This window comes from Poecilia mexicana, unplaced genomic scaffold (genome assembly GCF_051168715.1).
Source record: "Poecilia mexicana isolate PSO_F unplaced genomic scaffold, ASM5116871v1 scaffold_14, whole genome shotgun sequence".
In the NCBI taxonomy this organism is placed as follows: Eukaryota; Metazoa; Chordata; class Actinopteri; order Cyprinodontiformes; family Poeciliidae; genus Poecilia; species Poecilia mexicana.
This window is the reverse complement of record NW_028263383.1, coordinates 1,780,180-1,802,845: the sequence shown is the minus strand read 5'-3', so window position 1 is coordinate 1,802,845 and position 22,666 is coordinate 1,780,180. Positions and strand designations below refer to the sequence as shown.

Sequence of the window (22,666 nt, the reverse complement as noted above, 5' to 3'; positions counted from 1 at the left end):
GATAGACTGTCAGATGCGCTTGCAACTGCATGCAACACATTTCTGGATTCCCAACATCTAAACCTGACCTTTCTTCCTTCGTGGTAATAACTATTGCTTTGAAAGGCGACGGAGCTCTTCCGACTTACTGAATTGGCAGCTAATTGCCCAGCCAATCAGAGAGCTGCCTTCAGAAGACGCTGGCAGGACGCAGAGCAGCTTTAAGGCCATAAGGTGCAGAAAATGGACTTTGTCGATAGTTTTATTAATCTCAGCTACAAATAGAGTATGTCTAGGAAGTTACCACTAAGTACTGTTGAATTGCATGGTTGGCTTTTTGCTCTTCCAGTCTGTTAGAAATATGTTGGCTTACAAGGTCAGAACTTTCTGATTTATGACGTGTTGTGGATTCAGCTGTTATACATCCGTCACTTCCTTTGTATAATAGAAGCGATGACAACAGCTTTTCCTAATGGATTTGACTGTAGTTTGAGTGCTTAAATAATTAATTTTCTTGCTTAATAGTCATATTGTTAAAGTTTAAACCTGACTGTATTGCTCCGTTTCAGAACCACATAAGCAGATGTAAGCTTATTTCTGGATACCTTTAATAAAGGGCAACTTAAAGAGAACTGAAGGAACTTTGTGCATTCTGATCAATGCCTCCCGACAGCCACATGAAATTAGGTGCTTTATGTTGTCTGCAAAGCGTTTTCATATATTTTTTTTCCTGTGGTATGAATAATGTAACAGTGACTTTACTGAACAAAAACAGAACTGAGCGGATAAGTTAGATTTTATTGTGTATATTGTGTAAACCACACGGATTGTAAGATTGAAATTTGAAACAAGATACACTGTTTTGCCAGGAAACCAGTTTTAAACAAATTGCAACAATTCAAATTAAATTTAGTGAATGGTCTGAAATTTGCCAGAAGAGTGCTGGCGGTGGTTTCAGGTACAATTGTCCAAATATTTATTTGTATTTTATATGTATTATATACACATACCTGTCCTTTCCTTTCTGGAGGCTGGCGTCCATCTTTGGTAACATGAAACATCGGGCTCTTTCTAACGTTAGGTCAAACAGTTTTAGTCAAAAAATAATAAAAAACAGAAAACGGTCAGAAATGACAGAAGCCATGGCATATGAAAGATAGCTTTATTGCACAAGGTGTTAGAATGATCTTTTTAGTTTTTGCTTTTTCATAGAAAATGTACCTTTGAACACAAGCAATTGCTGTAACAAGCAACTTAAAGAAATGTTTGGGATATCTTCAACGTTTTTTTTTTTGTTGTTTTTTTTAATTTTTCATACATTTTTCCATCAATTTTTCCCTTTTAGCAAGCATGCAATGACTTTTCCGAGGGTCGAACAAAATATAAAATAATGATATTAAAAAAAGTAAATGGGACAAATGACAACATCAAAATACGTTGTTTTTTTTTTAAAAAAAGACTAAAAATTCTTCAAATTAGTAGTATCAAAAACATAAGAGGTGAAAAATGTATTTGTCCGTCTTAAGAAAAAACAAAAAAAACAAAAACAATTTGTTATGTTATTTCAATTTTGAAAGCGGGACTTTCCACCTTGATGCGTCCCCTGATTTATTTTGAAGAAAATAGCTCTTCATACAAAACTGTGTTTTATGTACAAGACTCAATTTAAAAACAACACTGACGAAGGTAGCGATGACGGGTCCGGTGTGGGTCGCGGGGGGGCAAATTTGTACCTCAGTTTATCTCAATGGGGAACGAAAGCGAGAGCCGAAACGATGCCGTTTCACAACGCGGCTCCGGTCCAGTATATACACAATACAATGGTAGTCTGTATGACCAAAAGAGCCACAAGTCCCTGATTTTACTTGGCTGAACTGGTGTGTAACACAGGCCGTGTACTGTTGGACCCCTGGAACCTAAACCTCTGACAAAACTGAAGAAGAAAAATCAAAATCAACAGACCAACGAAAACCCTCTCCTTTCCTCTAAACACGCAAGCAGACAGACAAACAGAGCAAATGAGTAAATAAATAGTCAACACAAAACACTATTGTGGGACAAAAAGGCCTTCCCATAGGTTCTTGTGTTCATGTACAACAGTGCGAAAAGGATCATGGGGAGGGACGAGGTGGAGATGAAGAAGAGTGGGACATTTACAGCTCTTCAGACAAGACGACAAAGATATCAATTCTGTGAACATCATATAATTCTCATAACTGAATTCCCTGACATATAACATCTCTTGACATTAATATTATTAATACTTCATTCACATTATGACTGGCATTCAGTTCAGCTTATTTATTTGGCTGAGAAGCAAATAACTACATCTTGGGAGGATTTGTAGCCACAAACGCAGGCCTTAAAACCAGAGAGCAACCCAAGTTGTCTCCAACCACTTTGCAGCAAACTGCTGCATAAAGGTGTTGTGGGGATCCACTGAGATAACAACATACAGTGCCTTGCTAAAGAATGCACCCCTCTTGAAATACATTTGTTTTTTTTTTGTTTCATGTAAACCTATTGATAATCGCACGTTATTTCACACCCACCACTGATTTTACTCTACTTTATGTTCCTTTGTCACATTGATATCCCAATAAAATACACTGAAGTTAGCAGCTGTGATGTGGAAAAGAGGCATAACAGCTTTTACAAGACACTGTAACTTTTGAATCTTACCATATCAACTTAAACCAAGCACTCGGGCTAGAAACAAGCTATATAAGAAGCCATCATTGAAGGCCTGGTATTGTGATTGTTCCCTCCTCCCCCCAAAAAAAGCCACACAAACAACCAAGGCGTCACAGCCCAGGGACGGTGTAATCTTCCCACCCTGCTTTCTGCTAGCCCGTCTCCACAACAGAGAGAGGGTCACTCTTCCTTAGCTGGCCAGCACGCACTAACATACAGAATATCTCACATATATACTAAACATTTTCTTTCTTAAGTCCAACTTTTCTTAAATTTTCTCTACTTCTAAATTCAGTGATTGAGCGATTGTCTCCTTTCTTAAAATTTGCCGGTAGCGTTAAACCGCTGTGTATAACTATCACATCAGTGTAGCGCATACAGTTTATACTTTGTCATCATTTCCCTTAGACGTCAATAATATACCTACATAGAAATATATATGTAAAATTCTTTATAATACCAAATATTCTCTATTTGTAAGGTGAGAAATTACAGCTGCTTCACCGGGGTTTGTAGTGACTGGACTGAAGAGTTGAGACACCGTTCAGCTGCAGAGAGATGAGTGGAGAATACTGATTTGTGGAGGTGAATCTGAATCGTTGCCTTTTGGAGTCGCGATTAAAAAAGGGAAATCTGCCAATTCTTGTTAGGGAGAGACACCAAGAGAGTGAGAGAGAGCGTGGGAAAACAGGGGATTTAGCTGAAGTCCTGCAAACTGACCAAAAAAAAACAACAAAATAAGTCAAATCAAAAACTATGAAGGACATTGTGTTTGAGTGTGTGTGTGTGTGTGTGTGTGAGAAAAAACAGGATGGTCGCACAGCTTCATACTGGCTATTATAGTTTTCATGAACTCAGAGCCTTCAGCTCTTTGGTTACAGTCAATATTTGCAAAAATGACCACAGAAATCACATTCTGCATTTGGCTGTGTGTCTCCTGCAGGAACTGAGTGGAGCTGAGCACCAGCCGGCTGGAACTGTTAGTTGGAGTTAGTAGTTCTCGTATATTTAGTTCCATTTGAACATGAACAGTAGGGTTAGCTGGGTCTCTGTCTGGACGGGGCGGGACGCCTCCAACGCCTCCGCCGCCCTTGAAGGAAAAAGTAGACAGGAAGCCGGGCGACTCGCCACGAGCTCGGCTTTCAGAAAGATGCCCGCGAGCCTGTTGTGGCCCAGACTTGTGAGTGCCAGAGTGGTGCTGGCTGCGGAGCGGGGGGCAGCGGTGCGAGTCTGTGCAGCGGACCGGACTACACCAGCGTGTAGGACTTGGAGTAGGCCCCCACGCTCTGCTTCTGCAGCCTCCCCAGGGCCGAGGAGCTGCTCTCGAGCAGCGAGTCTCTGGAGCCGCCCACCTTGTTGCTGTTGGTTGGGTTGCTGCTCGTGCTGGACGTGGAGGCTGTCGCTGCGTTATTGGAGCTGGGCATGGTGAGAGTCCTCTGGGGCAAGGTGGAGGTGCTGGAGCTGGCGCCCAGGCTGCCCAGGCCGGAGTGACCTAGCGTCAGGGCCTGCTGCTTGGCCGGGTCTAGAGTCTTGTGACGGCCCTGGGTATGGTACGCCCGCTGCGTCAGGCTGCGGATCGAGGCTTCCCGCGGCGGCACGGCTGGACACGGGTCGTGCAGAGAGTCCCCTTGCTTGCGGAAGAATGGGTCTGCCTTCATGTAAAGGGGTAGATTGCAGAACTCGCCTGTTGGAGGAAAATAATAATAATAATGAGGACAGGAATGCAGTTTTCTTTTTAACTGAAAAGGAATCTGAGTGCTTGTTGATCTCAGGGATCAACCTGTGACCTTTTTTCAGACCTAGATCCAATAGAGAAGCAATGGCAAGAGCTGAAAAGTTGCACAAAAGCACTTCAGCCAATCTGACCTAGAATCAGGTGACAGAAGAACGGGAAGAAATTTCAAACTCTAGATTTGCAAATGTAGAGTTTGCAAAACTCTAGATTTCAGTTAAAGTTTCAAACTTTAGCTGAAACTGGAATTTCAGCTAAAGTGTTTCTACAGTGTTAATCCAGATAGGCTCAATACGAACGCATACCAAATTATTCAGCTTTGTTTCTAAAAACATTTGGAAAATATATATTTTTTTCTTCTACTAAACTGTTAGACACTACACTGTCTTGGTCCTTGGCTCATAAAATCCCAATAAAGATTTCATGTAGCTGTGGCGACACAAAATGTGGAGAAGTTCTAGGGGCATGAAAACTTCTGCAAAGTACCGCAAACATATCTACACAAATTGTCCCACTCACTTTTGTTTGCCCGGTGGGGAATGGGCACCGCCACGTTCTTCCCGCGGTCGTAGTCCTGCGGTTTGGGCGGCGAGGCGGTGAAGCGGCAGATGCCCGGCTCAGACGGCGTGCTGAGGGAGGTCATGCTGTCCGCGGGGTCGTTGGTACCGGTGGTCATCTGGTCCGACGAGCTGTCGGAGATGAAGCACTCCGTGATGGTGAACTTGGCGTGCTGCAGGTGCTCCTCCAGCTTGGCGTGCTCGTACGCTCGGGCCAGCTCCTCGTAGGTGGAGGAGGCGCTCTCCGTCGACACCATGCTGTTACGACCCTTGTCTGGAAGAACAAAGGAGGGATGGTCAGAAACTTAAATACCAAATGTCAGTGTTTACCCTTTTCCAACAAATGGCGGCAGTCGGATTGACAAACCCGTGTCTTGAGAGAGGCTGGCGCTGTAGCTGTCGCTCTCGGTGGCGGTGATGCCGTGGGAGCCCATCGTCCGCCAGTCGGACGTTAGAGTCCGCGCCGAAGCTGTGGACTGACTCGGTCGACTCAGCGTCCACTGGCTGGAGTATCTGTTCCTGGAGCTGTGAGCGGACTTTATGCTCTTCCTGGACACGGGGTCTGAGCGACAACACAGAGATCAGAGTTCAGATCTGCATCAACGATTCAGCAGTCAAGACGCCTACTTCCAGACGTCCGAGCATAAAAACACGAGGCGAGCTCACTTGTGCCAGGCCGGATGTCCGACATGTCAATCAGAGGTCCTGAATTCTGGATCAGGGCCTGGTGGTGCAGAGACACGCCTGTGCAGAAGTTCTGCGGATTCACCGACTGGCTGAACTCGGTGTCCGTCACCGGCACCGCTGCCTTGTCCTCTCCTGCCGCAGACCCACGGAAATGCAGTTTTTAGACACTCCTGCTGTAAAACTGACCATCAGGACAGATGATTTTAACGTCCTGTTATCCAGTGACTTGCCTATCTGCTTGATTCCCTCCTTGTCCTCGATGAGCAGCTGGACTCGGGGAATGTCGATGTGGAGCCTCGGCCCTTGCGGAGGGCCCTTCACCGGCGTGTCTATGCTGCGATTGTTCTTGCTGGGCACATAAACACACGATGGTGTCAAGTGTTGCATGCAGAGTCGATATAAAGCATACATTTTTAAATCTTGCAACATATTCTCAATTAGATTTAGGTCTGAATATGCTTTGATCCTAACCGTTTCGTTTTAGTTCTGTGTTGCAGGAATCAGTGTTCTGGATTGACCTGCGTTTCCTTCCTTCTACCTTCTATCTGATCAACCATGTTTCACCATTACAGATGAAGTTTTATTCCACAATTAGCATTTTACTGGTAGCCAAAAAAACATGGCAGTTTCAGGCTCGTCTGAAAAGAGCGTCGTTTCATTTTTAATTTATTTCCAACAGACAAAAAAGAAAAACAAGAAAAACAATTATCAGGAACATTGACATAAAATTTTACATTATTTGTTGGAAAAGTGGCAGGAAGGATATACAAGATTTTGTGACTTCCTGTCCCTCTCATACTCACTTAAATCTCACATTCTCAACCCTAAATGTACAATTATTTATACGTTTTTAATGTCATCGAGCGCATTTTTGGTCTTTGAGACTCCCATCCTATGCAACATAGGATTTCCCAATAAGCTCCTTTTTAAACTGTTTTTTTTTAAAGTTATATATATATTATATGGCTTTCTTTCAACGTTTTGCTTCATTATATTTCTTTCATTCTTCTGCAGAGTTAATATTGATATTCACTACGTTTGTTCACAAAGTTTTAGAACAAAAACTTTTCTCAGGCCTCCACAGAACATATACTAACAATTTAATTCACTAATCTGAAGCATATTGATTGCGCTGGAAGTGATGTAGGTGCATCACAGTTCTCCACAGTCATGCACGTCTTTCGTTGATTTTGTGGTCGTCACATTTTGTTCATAACTATAGAATATATTAAGAATACATTGTGCCGTTGTTATAAAAAATAAGTCTCACCTGATCAGCATCTCAGCCAGGCTCTTAGCATCTGTAATGAGAGTGACTTAATTAGCTTGCTGTTAGCCTCGACTATAATCTGCGCATCTTAGCGCAGTGCTGCAATAATCTATTCAACAGATTTATCTCTTCCATCTCTTACCCCTGAGCCGTTTAAGCCTCTTCTCTTTGCGTTTCTTACGGATGATGAAGAGCAGAGCCACGCCCAGAGTGACCAGGATGACGGGAGAGCCGATGGAGAACAGCTTTTTCACGTCGTCCCCCTCTCCGCGGGCAGATTTAATGGGGGGGATCGTACCTGAGGAGAGTTGGGAGAAATAGCACCAGAGTAGTTGAAATTCAGAGACAGGAAGGAGAAAAGGAAAACAAAGGAGGAAAAAAAAAAAAAAGAAAAACCACTCACTGCCGTCATAGTCGGTGGTAGCAAACTGGGAGGTCTGGTTTCCGCAGCCAGCGCTGTTGCAGGCCTTCATTTTGAGCTCGTACCATGTGGCCTCGCGAAGCTCGCTGAGGAACAGCTGGTTGGTGGTGTTGGCCTTCAGGCTCTGCCAGGCCCAGGTGCCTTTGGGCCTGAAGTCCAGCATCAGGTCAGTGATGGGGCAGCCGCCACTGGTCCAGCCCTGCAGGTTGAGTCCCGCGTGGGTGGAGTTGATGTGGGTGAGCAGCGGCTGGTCCTTGTTGAACACCGGCTCTGGAGGGAGAAGGCGACACCAGAAAGCAGCAGATGAGAAACAGGCTGAGGCTTGGTAAGCATATGCTGTGAACAAGGCTGGTGGCAAGGTCACATCCACTCAGCATTAGCATGAATTTGATATCAGAATTTAGTGTAGATTTTCACAAATCTCTAAAAACAGGCTCATATATATGCATACAGCCCCAGGAATATCTGGATAAATATCTTTCAGCAAGTTGCACGTTTTGTAGCCATCAACACTTCTGGCTTAATTCTGCATATCTGACATCTCTCAGCAGTGCTAATTTACAGAGGCTTTTATGAACGATCATCATGTTTTCAACAAAATTAAGGTTGAGGCCGTTACTGAACCTTAACCTTTCGCAGCTCTGTCAGCTTTGCTGTGGATTTAAGAAGAAGCTGAAAGAGTTGGAGTTATTCCTCCGTCTTCAGGATTTGTCCACTTTTTAGCAAAACACCATAAATGGCAGCAAAACAAAACACCCAGAAGGATGACACTCCACCACCACCACGCTTGAGAGAGGGTGTAAGTGTTTGTAGACTCAAACTGACTCCTCTAAAGATGCTCTCTTTACTTAATTAGACTGTAAAACGTTTCTGATGATTTTTCTTTCATTTCAGGGAGATGGTAGGCGTCTACTTTCAGATCTTGGAAAAATTGTGATCTTGGAATCAGCAGTTGTTTAAAAATATTAGTATTAGTCAATAATAGCAGTGTTATTGTTGGCTCAACAGTTTTCGCAGTGACAGATTGTCCTAAAAAAATCTTTAACTTCCCAAATTAGAACTTTACCGTCATATTCACAAAATCAACATACCCGTCTCGTCGTTTGTCAGATTAAAAGTACCTTTGAAAACAAGATACTCTTCAGTAAACCCACATTTGTGTTTCTTAAAAATATTTTTTTTATAGTTGTAATTATTCATTATCAATTTGCTGCTTGAGACTTTATTGTCAAACTGCTCCTCTCACCTCTCCCGTGCGTCTTGGCCTCGATGATCTCACTGATGCGGCCCGAGCCGACGCTGTTCTTGGCTGCCAGCTTGACTTTGTACCACGTTCCGCAGCGCAGATTGTCCAGCCTGAAGGAGCGCTCGCTGGAGCTGATGAACACATCCCTCCACTCCTCTGTGTTGTCCACAGAATACTGCAGCACAAATCCTGCAGGCGCACAGCACAGTTTTTCTCAATGAAGCCAATGATCCAGCTGAAGTTGCAATGTTTGGACACCAGGAGGCGACAGCGAGCTTGGAATCGATGCAGTCAGTACAGGATTCACTACAAGCACTGGTTTTCAAATGTAACTCACTTCAAGAGTGTGAAACTGGCAGAAAAAATCATCTCAGGAGAAACCTTTGTCTTAAGAGTAATTGTAAAGAATGAACAAGCGGACCAGCAGGGGAGGTACCTCTGATGGAGCTTCCTCCATTGTCCCCTGGAATCCAAGCCAGGGTGATGGAGGAGGTGGAGGTGGTGGAGACGGTCAGACGAGGCTGGTCAGGAGGAACTGCAAACAGAAACACACCGGTTCAGCGTTCAGACTCCATATAGCCACCTTCAGCTAGCAAGTCAAGGAAAGCCGCTTCTTCTCACCTTGCACCACCAGATTCACAATGATGGTGTCAAAGCCCAGGGTGTTAGTCGCCGTGCAGGTGTAGTACCCGGAATCCTCGGCTTTGACCGAACGCAGCACCAGCGTGCCATTGGACAAGATCTGCCGCTGACCGTCGGCTGTCACTGGGACGGCAGAATCCTCGCTGATGAGAGGAGAGGAGGAGTTATTATTTTCAGTTTCCCTCCTGAAGCGGCAGCAGCGTCAATCCGAGTGAGTCATGGCTCAGACGCGAGTTGTGTTTGAGGGCTCTGACCTGTCTTTGGTCCATTTAATGGTGGGAGCGGGCTCGCCGACCGAGCTGCAGGGCAGACGGACTTCCTTCATCCAGGGCGTGGTCACCGTGCCCCCGAAGGAGAGGATTTTTGCCGGGACTGTAGAGACAGACGAGAAACACTTCAGCCTTTGACACGGACTGCAAAGTCCGTCTGTGTGTGCCGTTTCCTGGTCTGAACCGCCTGGAGGGAAAGGCCTTCACTTGCAGCAGAAGGAATAAAAAAAGGGAGTTTTTCAGTGCAGCCCCCCCCTCCTCAAGCCACTTGGTTCGGTCTATTTTTTCTCCATAGATCCTCCCTTCGATTGATCCCTGCCTACTTTCTCTCTCCCCGGGGGTCATTTTACTAGATAGCCCCTGTTCATCACCACATAATTAACAACAGCATTCCTTGCAACGTGCCCACGACTCAATCGATACCGCAGCTGTCAATCAATAGCCAGGAAAAGAAGACGGGAGAGGAGACGGCAGAGGGATGAAAGTGACTGGTGTGCAGGAGATCTCCCTCGTAACCTTTACACAGCCTCTCTTTACACGTCTCCTCCGCCATGGGGCTCGCCTGAAGGACCCACCTTTCCCAGCAGGCTCCACCGTGACCTTTGAGCTGATGTTGCCGCGGCCGGCGGTCGTCACGGCTGCGGCCCAGATGTGGTACTGTTTGCCGCGGCTGAGGTGCGTGATACGGTAAAAGAGCATCTGGGGGTTGGCCTCGTACTCGCTGGGCGCCTGGGAACGAGAGCACGCCATGTCATGTTAGCAGGCCCTCGCAGCGCCGCAAAAGGACAGGCTCAGTGAAACAAACACCCGAGCAAGTCAGAATTTAGGTTTGGTTTGACACGTGTCACGAGACCATATGGGAAAATTCAAACATTATTTTCTTCCAGTTTTTTAAAGGTATAAAAACTAAGAAATCTCTGCCATTGTCAGTCTACAACTGGCTCAGCAAACAGCATGCAGTTTGATTCAACTTGTTTATATTTCAATTAAATCCACATTATGAGTTTATGCTTTAATAAATAAACATCCTTTGTCATGCGGCGCTTGTATTCCTTCATGGTAAGTGTTTGTTACTTAAACTATTAAACTAAAACAGAGCAAATGTGCATGTTTTATCTAAAAAAAGAATTGGTCAAAATCAGAAGTCAGAGTCGATCGTTTAGGCCTCAGAGAAAACCACAAATCGGTATCGGCATGTCGGTGTTTGCTTTATCACAAGGTGAGAATTCAAAAGTCAGTCAACTTTATTTAGAACTAGAGCACAGATATTAGATAGGATACGCTATCTAGAAGACTGTGTTCTACAAAAGGCATAACAGAAGAACACATGTCGCTGTACTGAGTTTACCGACTGAATGCCACAGGAGATGCAGCCATTTCTGTGCATGGTTGGATTCTCTGAATGCTGCAGACAGAAAACCGTTCAGGGCTGTTTGACGATGGATTGCAATTCGATTGATCGCTTCATTATGTCATAATTCTGCAATGAGTGAATCACTTGTCTTTGTTAATTGTTGGGTCAGAAAACACACTCGGCATAGCACAGTTCTGTTAGTAATAGAATATGTTGGCAGAAATATCACCCTGATGGAAAAAAAATCTCAAATTCAATACTTTTTCCAAGTACATAGTATTTTTGAATATAATTGCTCCCTGATGTTAATGTAAGAGCTTTGTTTTAACTTTTTTTTTTAACTTGCCTGTCTACTACACAAGCTGGAAGAAATAAGAAACAACAATAAGAGACATTATCAGAATGCCTCTTCATTATTTGTTATATGGTCAAAATCATTTTTCTGACACATTTAGGAGTATAAATTTTCTTTTTTGTACAAAATTCACTCATGTTTTCATTAAAAAGGTAGAAATAGATGATAAATAGACACACAAGAGTATCTGAAAGATGAAACTGTAAGAACAGTCCAAGTCTTCAGCACTAAAATATTACTGTTTAATCTACCATTAGACTCACTAAGAAACATTTTAAAAGGTGAACATTTACTTATATTCACACACACACACACACACGCACGCACACACACACACACACAAAACCCTGTAATAGCTTGTCTAAAAAACAACTCGTAGCTCTTTCTGTTTTTATTTCTTTGACTGGTTTATCTCTCAGCGTTAATCTTCATTTCCTTCACCGCTTGCCTTTCCTTTTCTCTCCTCTGTCCCTCACTGTGTTACTTGGTGAAGAGGAGAGGATGGATGGACAGAAAGGGGGGAGATATATGTGCGTGTGTGTGTGCGTGTGTGTGTGTGTGCAGGGGGGTTCGAACATTCCTCCAGCGTTGAGGTGGTGTTGTGGTGATCCAGGGAGTGATACAGGGAGATAATGAAAAGACGGACAGAAGCACTCTCATCTCGATGTGACTGATACCCTCCGCTACTCCTCCCTTCCACCCTGCCTGTCCTCCCTCCATCCCTCTCTTTTTTCCCCTATTTCCCTGTGGTGTCTCCCTACCTCTATCAGTGTGCCTCTTTTTCCCTCTCAGCCTCCTCTTCCCCCTCCTCCTGCCTTTCCTTCCCTCCCTTTCCTGCCCATGCTCATTTACATGGCACTCATGCACAAGGAGGGAGGAATATTTGCGAATAATAAGAAAGTGAGATCCATTCCTTATATCAGACTTCGCTGCGTGCTTTGCTGTTTATGTGCACATAATCTAGCCAAAATTGAAAACGCTCCACAATACGTGTATAAATAGAAAATGCTAAAATGTGATGTGTGTGTATGCGTGTGTGTGTGTGTGTGTGTGTGTTTCTGATGCGGCAGTCTGCATGTGTGAGCTTGTTCTCAGCCTCATTTGCATATCTACGTCTCATCACGTTGCCAAGACAACCTCATCTGTTCATCTGGGAGGGCAGGAAATAAAGCAATGGTGCAAACACAGTGAAAGACAGACATGCGCAAAGATATACACACACACACACACACACACACACACACACACACACACACACACACACACACACACACACACACACACACACACACCCAAAGGTTCAATTAATTATAGTGGTGACAAATGAATCATTTCCTTTGGCTGATTTTATCAACTCGCTTTTACAAGCAACGGAACCATTTTTTTATTGACCCCCATAGAGGAAGGACTCACCGGCTGCCCAGACCCTGGACTGGAGCAGTAAATGGTGTACTTGCGGATCACACCATTTGGTTTGAGCGGCGGTAACCAGGACACGACCACGCTGCTTGGAGAGGAAGGAACTGCCTTGATGCCGGCTGGTGGGCCGGGAACTGCAGAAAAAACCCCCCAAAAAAAAACAGAGAGCAGCATTAGCACACGCAGGAATGCATATGCATATGTGCGCATGAGTATGCATGCTCAGAGGTTGCTGAGGGCTTTATGCGGCCAGAAGCAGCATTTGACTTGGAGGCCACCAGAGGATCAAAGACATCACTTATGATTTGACCATCTTGATCAACGTTGCTTTGTACATTAAGCTGTCTTTAGTTCACTGGTGAAGATACCATGAGATACCTAAACCTAAATAAATAAGTAGATAAATAAAGAGCACATATGCAGTCATTTCTCTAACTCACTCATTTGGTTCAGCAATAGTGTCCACAGTGGAAAAGATACAGTATTATGCATGTATTCTAGTCTATATATATGCATACATTTATTGTGTGGAAATACGGAAGAGGATTAGGGCCACTGGAAAAAAAAAGTTAAAATGTATAAAACTTTGTATGCATTTATATTTTTGGCCATTGTTTAGCTCCATACTTTTTGTTTTACCAGGAGATATTAGTAACGTGCATATTTCTCCAAATAATGTTGTCACATCACTTCCATTTAATTACAAACTCACAAAATGTACAAAGCATTATAAAAAAGTAATTTACAAGGTTAACAGATATTAACTACTAAAATAATAATAAAAATAAACAATGTGGTTGTAATCAGCCACATTGGTTTGTAAATCTAAAATTCAAGAATGGGTAAAAACTTCTACTAATCATTTTTACCATTTGTTCTGGTAGCAAATGTAACTTTTGGTTAGAATTTTACTGACATGTTGGTTCGGTCGAGCATTGTTGTCATTTGTTGTCCAATAGAGAACCAGACATGTTTATTTGAGTTGTGCTATGAATAAATACATCAACTTAGTAAAAATTAATATCACTCAAATTGTATTTGTATTGCAGCTTTCAGGAGCAAGGCATTTAACGTGGTTTAAATCATAAGAAAAACAAAAGTACAAAGTCATAGAACACACAGTCAACATTATATTTTCTACATCAGATTATTGATTAATGTTTCATGATTAGGTTTCAAAAGCAACTCTAAACAGGTGAGTTTCAGTCTAGATTTAAAGGAACTCGTGTTTCAGCTGTTTTGCAGGTTTTTTGAAGCTTGTTCCAGATTTGTGGTGCATTGAAGCTGAATAACCATCATAATATGTGCAAATGGGTAAATTTAGATTAGCTGGCTTAGTGTCGGTGGTAATGCTAAAGTCACACTTGCTAGGTTAGCAAAAGTGTTATTGTTCCAAGTCAAAACTGTTCGGCTTTGCAACCTAAAACAACTGCTGTCAATGGACATATTCTAGCTGTGATAGTCAGGAAATGGTTTGTATAGATGGCCTATCAATCAATCAACATAACAATATGAGGTTATGAAAATATACTAAATTCATAGTTTTTATCAAGTTGCTGCTAAGCCTGTAGCTGCAATCATTTACTAATGAATGACTCATTTAACTTGTTGCCACCTTGAAAATAGATTTGTGCCATAGGATATTTATAAATCGTTTCTTCTTTTTACTGTTTTTTTAAACACTTGAGGACACATTACATTGGCAAAAGTGTCTTTTTGCTTCTAATCAAACACTATGTATAAAATAAAATCTATGTTACAAGAAAATTGCAAGAAAGAACTGTCCATATGTGACACTGTGGAAACACTGACTGAATCTCAACACTTGCATTACATCACTGCTAACATAATTAAAATAGGCTCTTCTGAAGACCTCCTGTGGCCTGGAGGGCCTCCACACAGCAGCATGCTTTGCTTATTATCCAGGCCTGCCCTGTGTGTGATCGCTCGTTGGGATGGCTGTTAAAGTGAGCAGGCTTGTTTGCAGATTGGTCGTCTTATCCCACACTAAGCCGCTCTGGGAGGACTTGGAAGGACTCGGTTCGGGTGGACGGCGGTGACATATGTTCTTTCAGACGCTGGTCAGCAGTTCTGACTCTGTGACACCCAGCGTTCTCTTAATTCTCGCGCTCACAAACAGATTAGACGTTAGTGTCTGATCCGCCGCTAGCCACTTCAGCTTGACACTGGACGCTGCTTAATGCTGATTACAAGATAATGATTCAAGAAGGCGCTTAGGGAAGGAGTCGCACTTTACAAAAACGCATCAGGACATTGAAATGCTTCAGAAAGGAGAACAAAAGAAGCTGCTTTTCACATTGATCGTACAGTATATGGCGCTACCAATCAAGCCTATTCAATCTGCTCCATAAATATAACTCAAGTCTGACAGTGGGCCTCATCTGGGGTTTATAGAAGGAGACCCAGCCCCATAAATCCATCCCCCAGTTCTTCTTTTTATCCTCCAAGAGGCCCCCCGATCTGGCCATTCACCCAACTTATACCCCTTTGACTCCTCAACCCCACACATGACATCAGTCAGCATGAAAACAACATTAACTAAAAGTGTTGATGCAGCGGGGGAGCGCTCAGAGGAGGGAGGCGGGGATCAAGTCCAGGGGAGAATGGTAGCCGTGTCTCCAACGGGACTGATCACAGAGCAGCCAGCGATCATTATCGTAACTGGACCGCCATGTCAAAGTAGGAGTGGCAGATAGAGAGAGAGAGAGAGTGAGAGGGGAAAGATAAGTCCCATCTGGTGCCCAAAATCTGCCCCAGACTCCAGACAGACCGGCGGACTGTCTGCTACGCACGGCTAGCACAACCAAAATGATGATGAAGATGAGAGGCGCAGCAGTGCTGCATTAACAGCCCCATTATGGATGCAGTATGCGCTGGTGTGTCAATCAGGGGAGGATGTGTCACAGCCCAAACAAATGCAAATTACAAAGGACTCTTTATTTCATCTCTTCAGAAAGAGAAAGTCTTCATCTCAATTTGTCTCTGTTGCTTTTTTTTTTTTTTGTCACTCAGCCAAGACGACCGAGTGATCAGTTTTCTATCTTTGCATCTTCAATCCACTGTGTTCCTCCTCCCTCTTTATAAAGAGACATGGATCTGGCTGTAATCCCGCCTCCAATGGTGTAAGCACAAAATTAATTCTCTCTAATCCATGCAGAGTTAATCCTTGCGCCTGTGGCAGGAGCGGATGAGGGCCGGGGCTGATGGCTGACTCCTGGATGCTGGATGCTCCTCCTGCTCCTTCTCCACCCCCCTCGTTCCCACCTCCAGCCCCCCCCTCAGCCTGGAGCCGTGGACCCAAAGCCTCTTAATTCTCATTAGCACCGCTAATGGAGCTTCCCAACACAAATGGGCTTTTGTCGTGGGCTAGATACCACACAGCTCGCTTTTTTGTTACTGCCTCCTATTCAACGCGTCTCTTGACTTACGCAGAGTGTTTAGACAAATAAATTAGAAAATGCACACTCACGGTCCTCGCGCGTTTGGATGTACAGGACGTTGCTGCGGACTCCGTCGCCGGCCTGCGTGTAGGCCAGAACCTGAACGCTGTAGTTGGTGAACTTCTCCAGCCCCCGCAGCTCCACCTGTTCGCGTGTGGTGGTGATGTTCTGCATCTCTCCCCATTCTGAGGCAAAAAAAATAAAAAAGAGAGAGCGGAAAAACGTGCGTGTTCGTCACCTGCAGCTATTTTTATTTTGTTTTTAGCAGAAATTCTTATCAGAAGGACTGTAATCAATGCAGAATTGCTCTAAGCAAGCTAGGATGGTGATAAACAGTTAACATTCAATTTCCTTGCAAAAACATAATTTCAGGGGGGAAATGATAATAATAATAATAATAAAAAAATATATATATATATTAGAGATGTGCCGATCAGGTTTTTTCCTGCCGATACCGATACCGATCACCCATGAGGGCCGATACACCGATACCGATCACCGATACCGATCACATAATTACTATTTTTTTTTTTTTTTTATCATAAACCCTACCGGTTACATTATGTGGAAAAAGGAACCATGAATTCACCTTAATTTAGACAAAAACTTGTTTTTAATAACTTTTTTCAAGAAGAAAACTAAACAAAACAGGCATTGTGCAAATTGTACTGCTATTGATAATACTATCTTTAACATTCTGATAACATATGAAGGCGCTGAAGAGGCTAAATAATACAAAGAGCCAAAATAAAACCTCTCAACATTGCCAAGAAGTTCAAGTATAAAACTTAACATTCAAAGGCAAAAACAGGTTCCATTACAATAAACAGTCCAGATTTACTGAATGAAAACTTCCTGTTAGCATGGCGGCTAGCTGATTACTGCTAGCTCTGATTGGCTGTTTCTGACTGAGCGGAGTAATTATGCAGAACAGGGAGGAGATCGATTATTTTTTTTAGAGATTATCTGTCTCATGTTAGGACAGCGAAAGTTTTAATACGTATGTAAAATGTATTTTTTTAGTTAGATGCTGCAGCTTTAAGCAGAGGTTCGGTGTGAGAGTCACTACCAGGTGGAGCAGAAGCGAAGCTCCGTCTGTCAGATATTACTACCTGTAGCAGCGGTTCAACAGCGAGAGCAGAACCAGCGTCTTACATCGCAGCTCGAAGACTTAAATAATTTTGCGGGTTATTTGTTTAGCTTTCTGACTGTCATGCTAATCCGGGTGAGTGTTTGTAGCTGTGCGCTGCTTTACCTGCTATCTGATCCTCCGTATGTCTTTTTTACTGCAGTGAGCCTCGATGTAGCCAAACTCCGTCAAGTATCTCATTGTTTTTATGTCGTATTAGCTTCGTTGTGTTGATGCATTTTGACGTGCTTCAATTTTCCGCCGCAACACGCAAACTTCCCCATTCACTCAGTGTGTTATATATCCACATCGCTTAGGATTTGTTGCTGCGCGTTTGCGCAGTGTGAAGGAAAGAGGAGACCAGCTGCACAGGCAGGTTGGAAATGAGATGATCGGTATCGGCAACAAGAGCCAATGATCGCCGATCACCGATCATGCACTTTTTCACGAAAATCGGCCCGATTATGATCGGTGACCGATCGATCGGCACACCTCTAATATATATATATATATATATATATATATATATATATATATATATATAGATGTATATATACCACATATATCAATATTTATATAAATAAAAATAAATATACATATATGCATATATTTATTTTGTACAAACATGTGCAGTGCCTTGCAAGATCATTTGTACTAGGGCTGCATGGTATTACATCATAAGTCAACGATGGTATTGATAAGGATTGCGTCGCCAATAGCGATTGAAAATCCACATGTTTTCTTTCTTGTTCAGCATTTTTCCTTGCAAAAATGAGACTTGAATGACTCATTGTGCTGAGTTTAGATGGCATTCATTCCTATGGATTTGTGGGCTGACTCAGTGTTCAACGACATGCATGTCAGGTTAACTGGCCTCTCTAAACTGCCCTTTGCTTTGAGTGTGTGTGTGTCGCTCTCTGTCCTGTGACGTTTTTTTTTTTTTTTTCCCCACTGTTTTGGTCTAATCCCAAGAAAATCCCAAGAAAATAAATTGAGGCTTAAAAAAATGTGAAAAAAGCTAAACCTGTTCTCGTTTGCAAGACACTGCATAGAAACACGTGCAACGAAACAAAAGATGCTTCATGAGGAAGGTAAACAAACACAAGCTCACAGCACTGACACAGAGGCACGTGACTATGAGGATGAATATTTGGTGAATTTTAGAATGAGATAGGTGATAATTACTCTGCATCGGCCACTGGGCCCGGCCCCCACAGCACCCACCTCCGTCGGGGAAGAGGGACCAAAACACGACCCGATAGCCTTTCAGCACGCCGTGCAGCGTCATGCGCGGCGGCTCCGACCACGTGATCACCGCCTCGTCCGACGTCACCGAGATTGCTCTCACGTTCTGTGGGGGCTCGCTCGGCACTGCAAAAGCAAAAAAAATAAAAATAAAAACAGGCGAACCGTGGAGTTCTACTTGACATAAAATAAAATACTGGGTTTGTTTCAGAAGTTCAGACTGTGCGCCCACAAAGATCTGGCAGACGAAACCCTGAAAAGATCTCCAACCGCAGACATTGTTAAAACAAATCAGCCTAATATGTTCAAATTGACCCAAATTTAATGGTTGCTAATTTGCAGCTTTTAGAGAGAACAAGAAGTGGGGGTTGATGGAAGGCAGAAAGGGCATTAAGAGAGCAACGTTAATCATGAAATGGTTAAACCCAAGACACTGAAACGCAGATGAGTGGCGATATGGAGAATAAAATCTTAAGTAAGAAACTATTCACACATCTTCAATCTAGCAGATGGCTGCAGGCCTCACACTTAGAGACAATAACTGCCACTCAGGGTGTCTGCCATTACTTTTCAATCAGACAGCAGGAGTCAGCGAAGAACTATTTTAAACGAGACACTTTAAGAGGAAAGCTTTTTTCATTCTCTTCTCCTCCCTCCATCCTCGTTTTACCACCTAATGGTCGTACCGTCTTCCAGTGTGGTGGCGTTGATCTCGGTACTGGACGGTCCAGTTCCAGCTCTGTTGAAAGCCTGGACGACCACGCCGTACTGAGCGAACTTCTTCAGGTTGTCCAAGGTGTACACCTCGCTGTCCCCCGTCGCTTTCATCTCCACGATGCTGTACTGGCCGTTGCTGCCAGGCCCGTTCTCTCTGTAGCCGATCTGATAGCCTCGGATAACCCCGTTCTGCAGTTCCTTCTTGGGGGCCTAGATGTTTCGGAGGAAAGAAGGTGATTGTTTTGGAGAAGAAAGAGTACAGGAACATTCGTACTCTGAGTTATGCCTTATCTGGGTTAGGTTTTCTTTTTCCTAAGTCTATTCTTCGAGCATTTCATCTACGAGCAATGAAGTGTGAATTCACTTCAAACGCATGATCCATTGAATCATAAAAACGTTGTTTGGGTAGAAAGAGCAACTTCCTCCAACACTGCAGGAAAAGTCTGTTGATCCAGAATGAAGGATCTCTGTTTTACAAAAAACAGAAATCCTGTTTTTTTTTTATCCCAGATCTGAAGCTCATTAAACACTTGGCTATTTCTAGAAAGGTAGGTGGATAAATGGCCAATAAATTATGATCAATTGCCAATAAATTATGACCATAGTCTCCATAGTCTCCATCAGCGACAGTCCAGAATTTGCCTGGCATTAGTCGTCAGAAGTGTCAACATCAACTCTTCAAAATTTGATACATTTTCAGAGCCATTTTTGCAGCTCAAAAAAACGTCGTTTTTTTAAGCATACAATTAAAACACATGAAAACTAAATAAGACAATATTTATCACAGCAAAAATCTGAGCAATGGCTTTACTGTTTACTTAATAAAACATGTAAAACAAATCTGCCTCAATATGAACTTGTGTTCAGTGTCTCTTAAGGAGTAAATCCCCAGTAAACAGCGAAACATGCAAAATTCTGCAAAATATAATTATCTTCAACACATTTAGTTAAAACATGTGGCTCTGACTAAATGACTAAAACCATAAGTTTTAAGATTTCTTTTTCCAGAAGTTTTGTAGTTTTCAGGGGGGAAAGTCGGTTCTTGGAAACTGCAATGAAGATAGAGCTAAGTTTGTCTAAAAGTTATTCACAGACTAAAAAGAATCATGATTTTTACCCTCCATGTGACTCGAATGCTCTGAGACGTCATCGGCTGGAGGACAACCTCCATCGGGGGCCCATCAGGTGCTGTTTGAGCAGAATTTATTGTCAGACTGAAAAATCTGAGCCAAACACAGCAAACAAGCAGAAAACATCAGAAAACGTGGGAAGAACGTACGCGCTTCCTCAGTGCTGATAGTGAGCTCTTTGCTGGGGAGGCTGCGTCCGATTTTGTTATACGAGTACATGCGGATGCTGTAAACGCACGCTGGATGCAGCTCCACAATGTTGGCTTGATTGTTTGTAGGGGAGATGTTCCTGGTTGTGTACATGTGATCCCAAGAGTCTGTCGAACATGAGCAGAGTTTTGGTATTTTAAAAATCTGTACAGAAAAAAAAAAAAACACTCGGAGGCACAAATCTGAGCTGTTTTACCTGATTTATTCTTGTACTCAATATCGTAGCTGGTGATGATGCTGTTGCCGTCGAACCTTTGGATCCAGCGCAGGTTCATGCTTCTGTCCTTCACCTCCCTCACTTCCAGCTCAGGAGGATCCGGTGGTTCTGTAAAAGCGGGGAGGAAAAGGAATGTGCATAAGGAATCGTATCCATACATACAGCAATAATAATGTTACTGAGATATGAAAACAATGAAAAACAAACCTTGCACCGTGAGTTGGATGAGCCCTCGGCCCTCTCCGTAGGAGTTGATGGCGTGGCAGGAGAAGAAGACAGAATCTCCTCGCTCGGCTGGGTTCAGCTGGAAAAAACAGCAGAAAAAAGGTTAGCACACACCTCAAACTAACATCCCAGCTTGGGGTGAAGATACGTTTTCTTTTTAAACAATATGTAATGTTGTTAAAACAGCCTGGTCTTCTTTTGACAAAAAACACTTTTGTTAACCTTGTAGAAACACTGCAACACACAGTGGAGGGCAAAATATATCCTGACCTGCATCTCTAAAGCTTCCCAAACAAATTATATGAACTACAGTTAGAGACCAAATTTAAATAATTAAAATACACTAAATTATGTGTTTGAATCGTGGCAAAACGTGGAAAAGTTCTGTAAACGCTTTTTATTTTAAAGTATTGTAAATCCAGCTCCAAATAACCCCCCTCCGGTTTGTTGCAAAAGCTTTAAAGTGGAGCCCAGCGTCTGTGTTCTTACCTTCAGGGTGGAGATGACTTCATCTCCCTTCTTGTTGATGGTGATGGAGTACCGGGGGTTCCTCTCTGCATCAATGACCGTGTCTCCTCTCTCCCAGCGAATAATAATGGGCTGCTCGCCCCGTGCTGTGCAGTTCAGCTCCTTGGTCTGGCCCTTCCTCGCCATGGTGGTGTTGGGGTGGCTGGTGATCATGGCGGGAACTGAGCAGATCCACAGACACGTGTCACAGTAATGAATAGTTTTATATGGAGTAATGAGATGAGGGAATGGGGCTGTGGTGTTGGAAACTGTGGCTGTAATACAGATGTATGGATATCGCTATTCTGCCTCTACGTTCCCTGTTGTCATTTCACGCTTCAAGCCTCAGCGGCTCCCTTACATCACACCCTATTTCCCTATTTCCTCCTCGCCTCCTGCAAGGCTTCTGCTCTTTCCTTCTCCTCTCTTGCTTACTTGTGGATTATTGATCGAACGGGGATCCCGTGGTTTTGTTTTTATCACTAATTCAGCAGCCTCTTTTCCTCGCAAAACACTGAGTGGTACGCAAACTGACAGCTGAAACACAAAAATCAATAACTAAGATGCCCCCGGTTAGGGGTGCGCAGGACAGAGACGAGATTTTTGCCGTGTTCGGCGCAGGCCGAAATAGCCTGGGGCGCGAGTGCATCTTACAAGACTGATCTCTGTTACAATCCAGGAGATGTGGTAGAAAAAAAAAGCACTTGAGCCAATGGAAGATCTGACTGGCACTCACTCTTGACAGTGAGGATCATGCTTTTACTGATGTCTGAGCCAACGCCGTTGGAGGCCTGACAGAGGTAGTACCCTCTGTCATCCTCAAGGACGTGCCGGATAAGCAGGGAGCCGTTCGACATGATCTGGATGCGGCCGGTGAGCGGGACGGGGTGGTACTGCTGTGGGTTTCCGACACCTGCAGGTGAAATCACAGAGCACACGGAGAAGCGTGTCAAAAACCTTCGGTTGTTTCTGTTTGCGGGAGGAGGCGACGGCTCGTTTTTACCTTTGGCGTGTTTCCACATGACTTTTGGAGGTGGATAACCCTCCACCGAGCAGTTCAGAACGCCGGCTTTGCCGTAAATGCAGTCCTGGTTGTTGGGCTGAACCACAAAACGTGGCGGCACTGGAAGCCAGACAGAAAAGGAAGAGAAGGTGAAACAATCGCCCCCCCCCTCCTCTGCCAGCTTCCTTTGCGTGCTT

The 22,666-nt window shown here is 43.6% G+C and overlaps 1 protein-coding gene across 2 annotated transcripts in view; it reads right to left on the bottom strand.

Moving 5' to 3' along the window:
* Positions 1-1,122: 1,122 nt before the first annotated feature.
* The window catches only part of LOC106919086 (cell adhesion molecule DSCAML1-like), a 66,899-nt gene continuing 45,355 nt past the window's right edge, over positions 1,123-22,666 (bottom strand). Inside the window, exons 10-33 of one of the 2 annotated variants that reach the window (XM_014989248.2) lie at positions 22,470-22,589; positions 22,203-22,379; positions 21,449-21,648; positions 20,942-21,038; positions 20,714-20,842; positions 20,457-20,624; positions 20,295-20,365; positions 19,147-19,387; positions 18,401-18,586; positions 16,116-16,271; positions 12,620-12,759; positions 10,073-10,226; positions 9,483-9,600; positions 9,208-9,371; positions 9,023-9,121; positions 8,587-8,775; positions 7,323-7,610; positions 7,062-7,217; positions 6,920-6,950; positions 5,880-5,998; positions 5,629-5,781; positions 5,330-5,524; positions 4,925-5,236; positions 1,123-4,357 (exon numbers count right to left, since the gene is read on the bottom strand). In XM_014989248.2, the coding sequence (XP_014844734.2) occupies positions 3,921-4,357; positions 4,925-5,236; positions 5,330-5,524; positions 5,629-5,781; positions 5,880-5,998; positions 6,920-6,950; positions 7,062-7,217; positions 7,323-7,610; positions 8,587-8,775; positions 9,023-9,121; positions 9,208-9,371; positions 9,483-9,600; positions 10,073-10,226; positions 12,620-12,759; positions 16,116-16,271; positions 18,401-18,586; positions 19,147-19,387; positions 20,295-20,365; positions 20,457-20,624; positions 20,714-20,842; positions 20,942-21,038; positions 21,449-21,648; positions 22,203-22,379; positions 22,470-22,589 (4,100 nt within the window). In that variant the 3' untranslated portion in view covers positions 1,123-3,920. The remainder of the gene's footprint in view (positions 4,358-4,924; positions 5,237-5,329; positions 5,525-5,628; positions 5,782-5,879; positions 5,999-6,919; positions 6,951-7,061; positions 7,218-7,322; positions 7,611-8,586; positions 8,776-9,022; positions 9,122-9,207; positions 9,372-9,482; positions 9,601-10,072; positions 10,227-12,619; positions 12,760-16,115; positions 16,272-18,400; positions 18,587-19,146; positions 19,388-20,294; positions 20,366-20,456; positions 20,625-20,713; positions 20,843-20,941; positions 21,039-21,448; positions 21,649-22,202; positions 22,380-22,469; positions 22,590-22,666) is intronic. The other variant, XM_014989249.2, reaches the window with a different exon arrangement.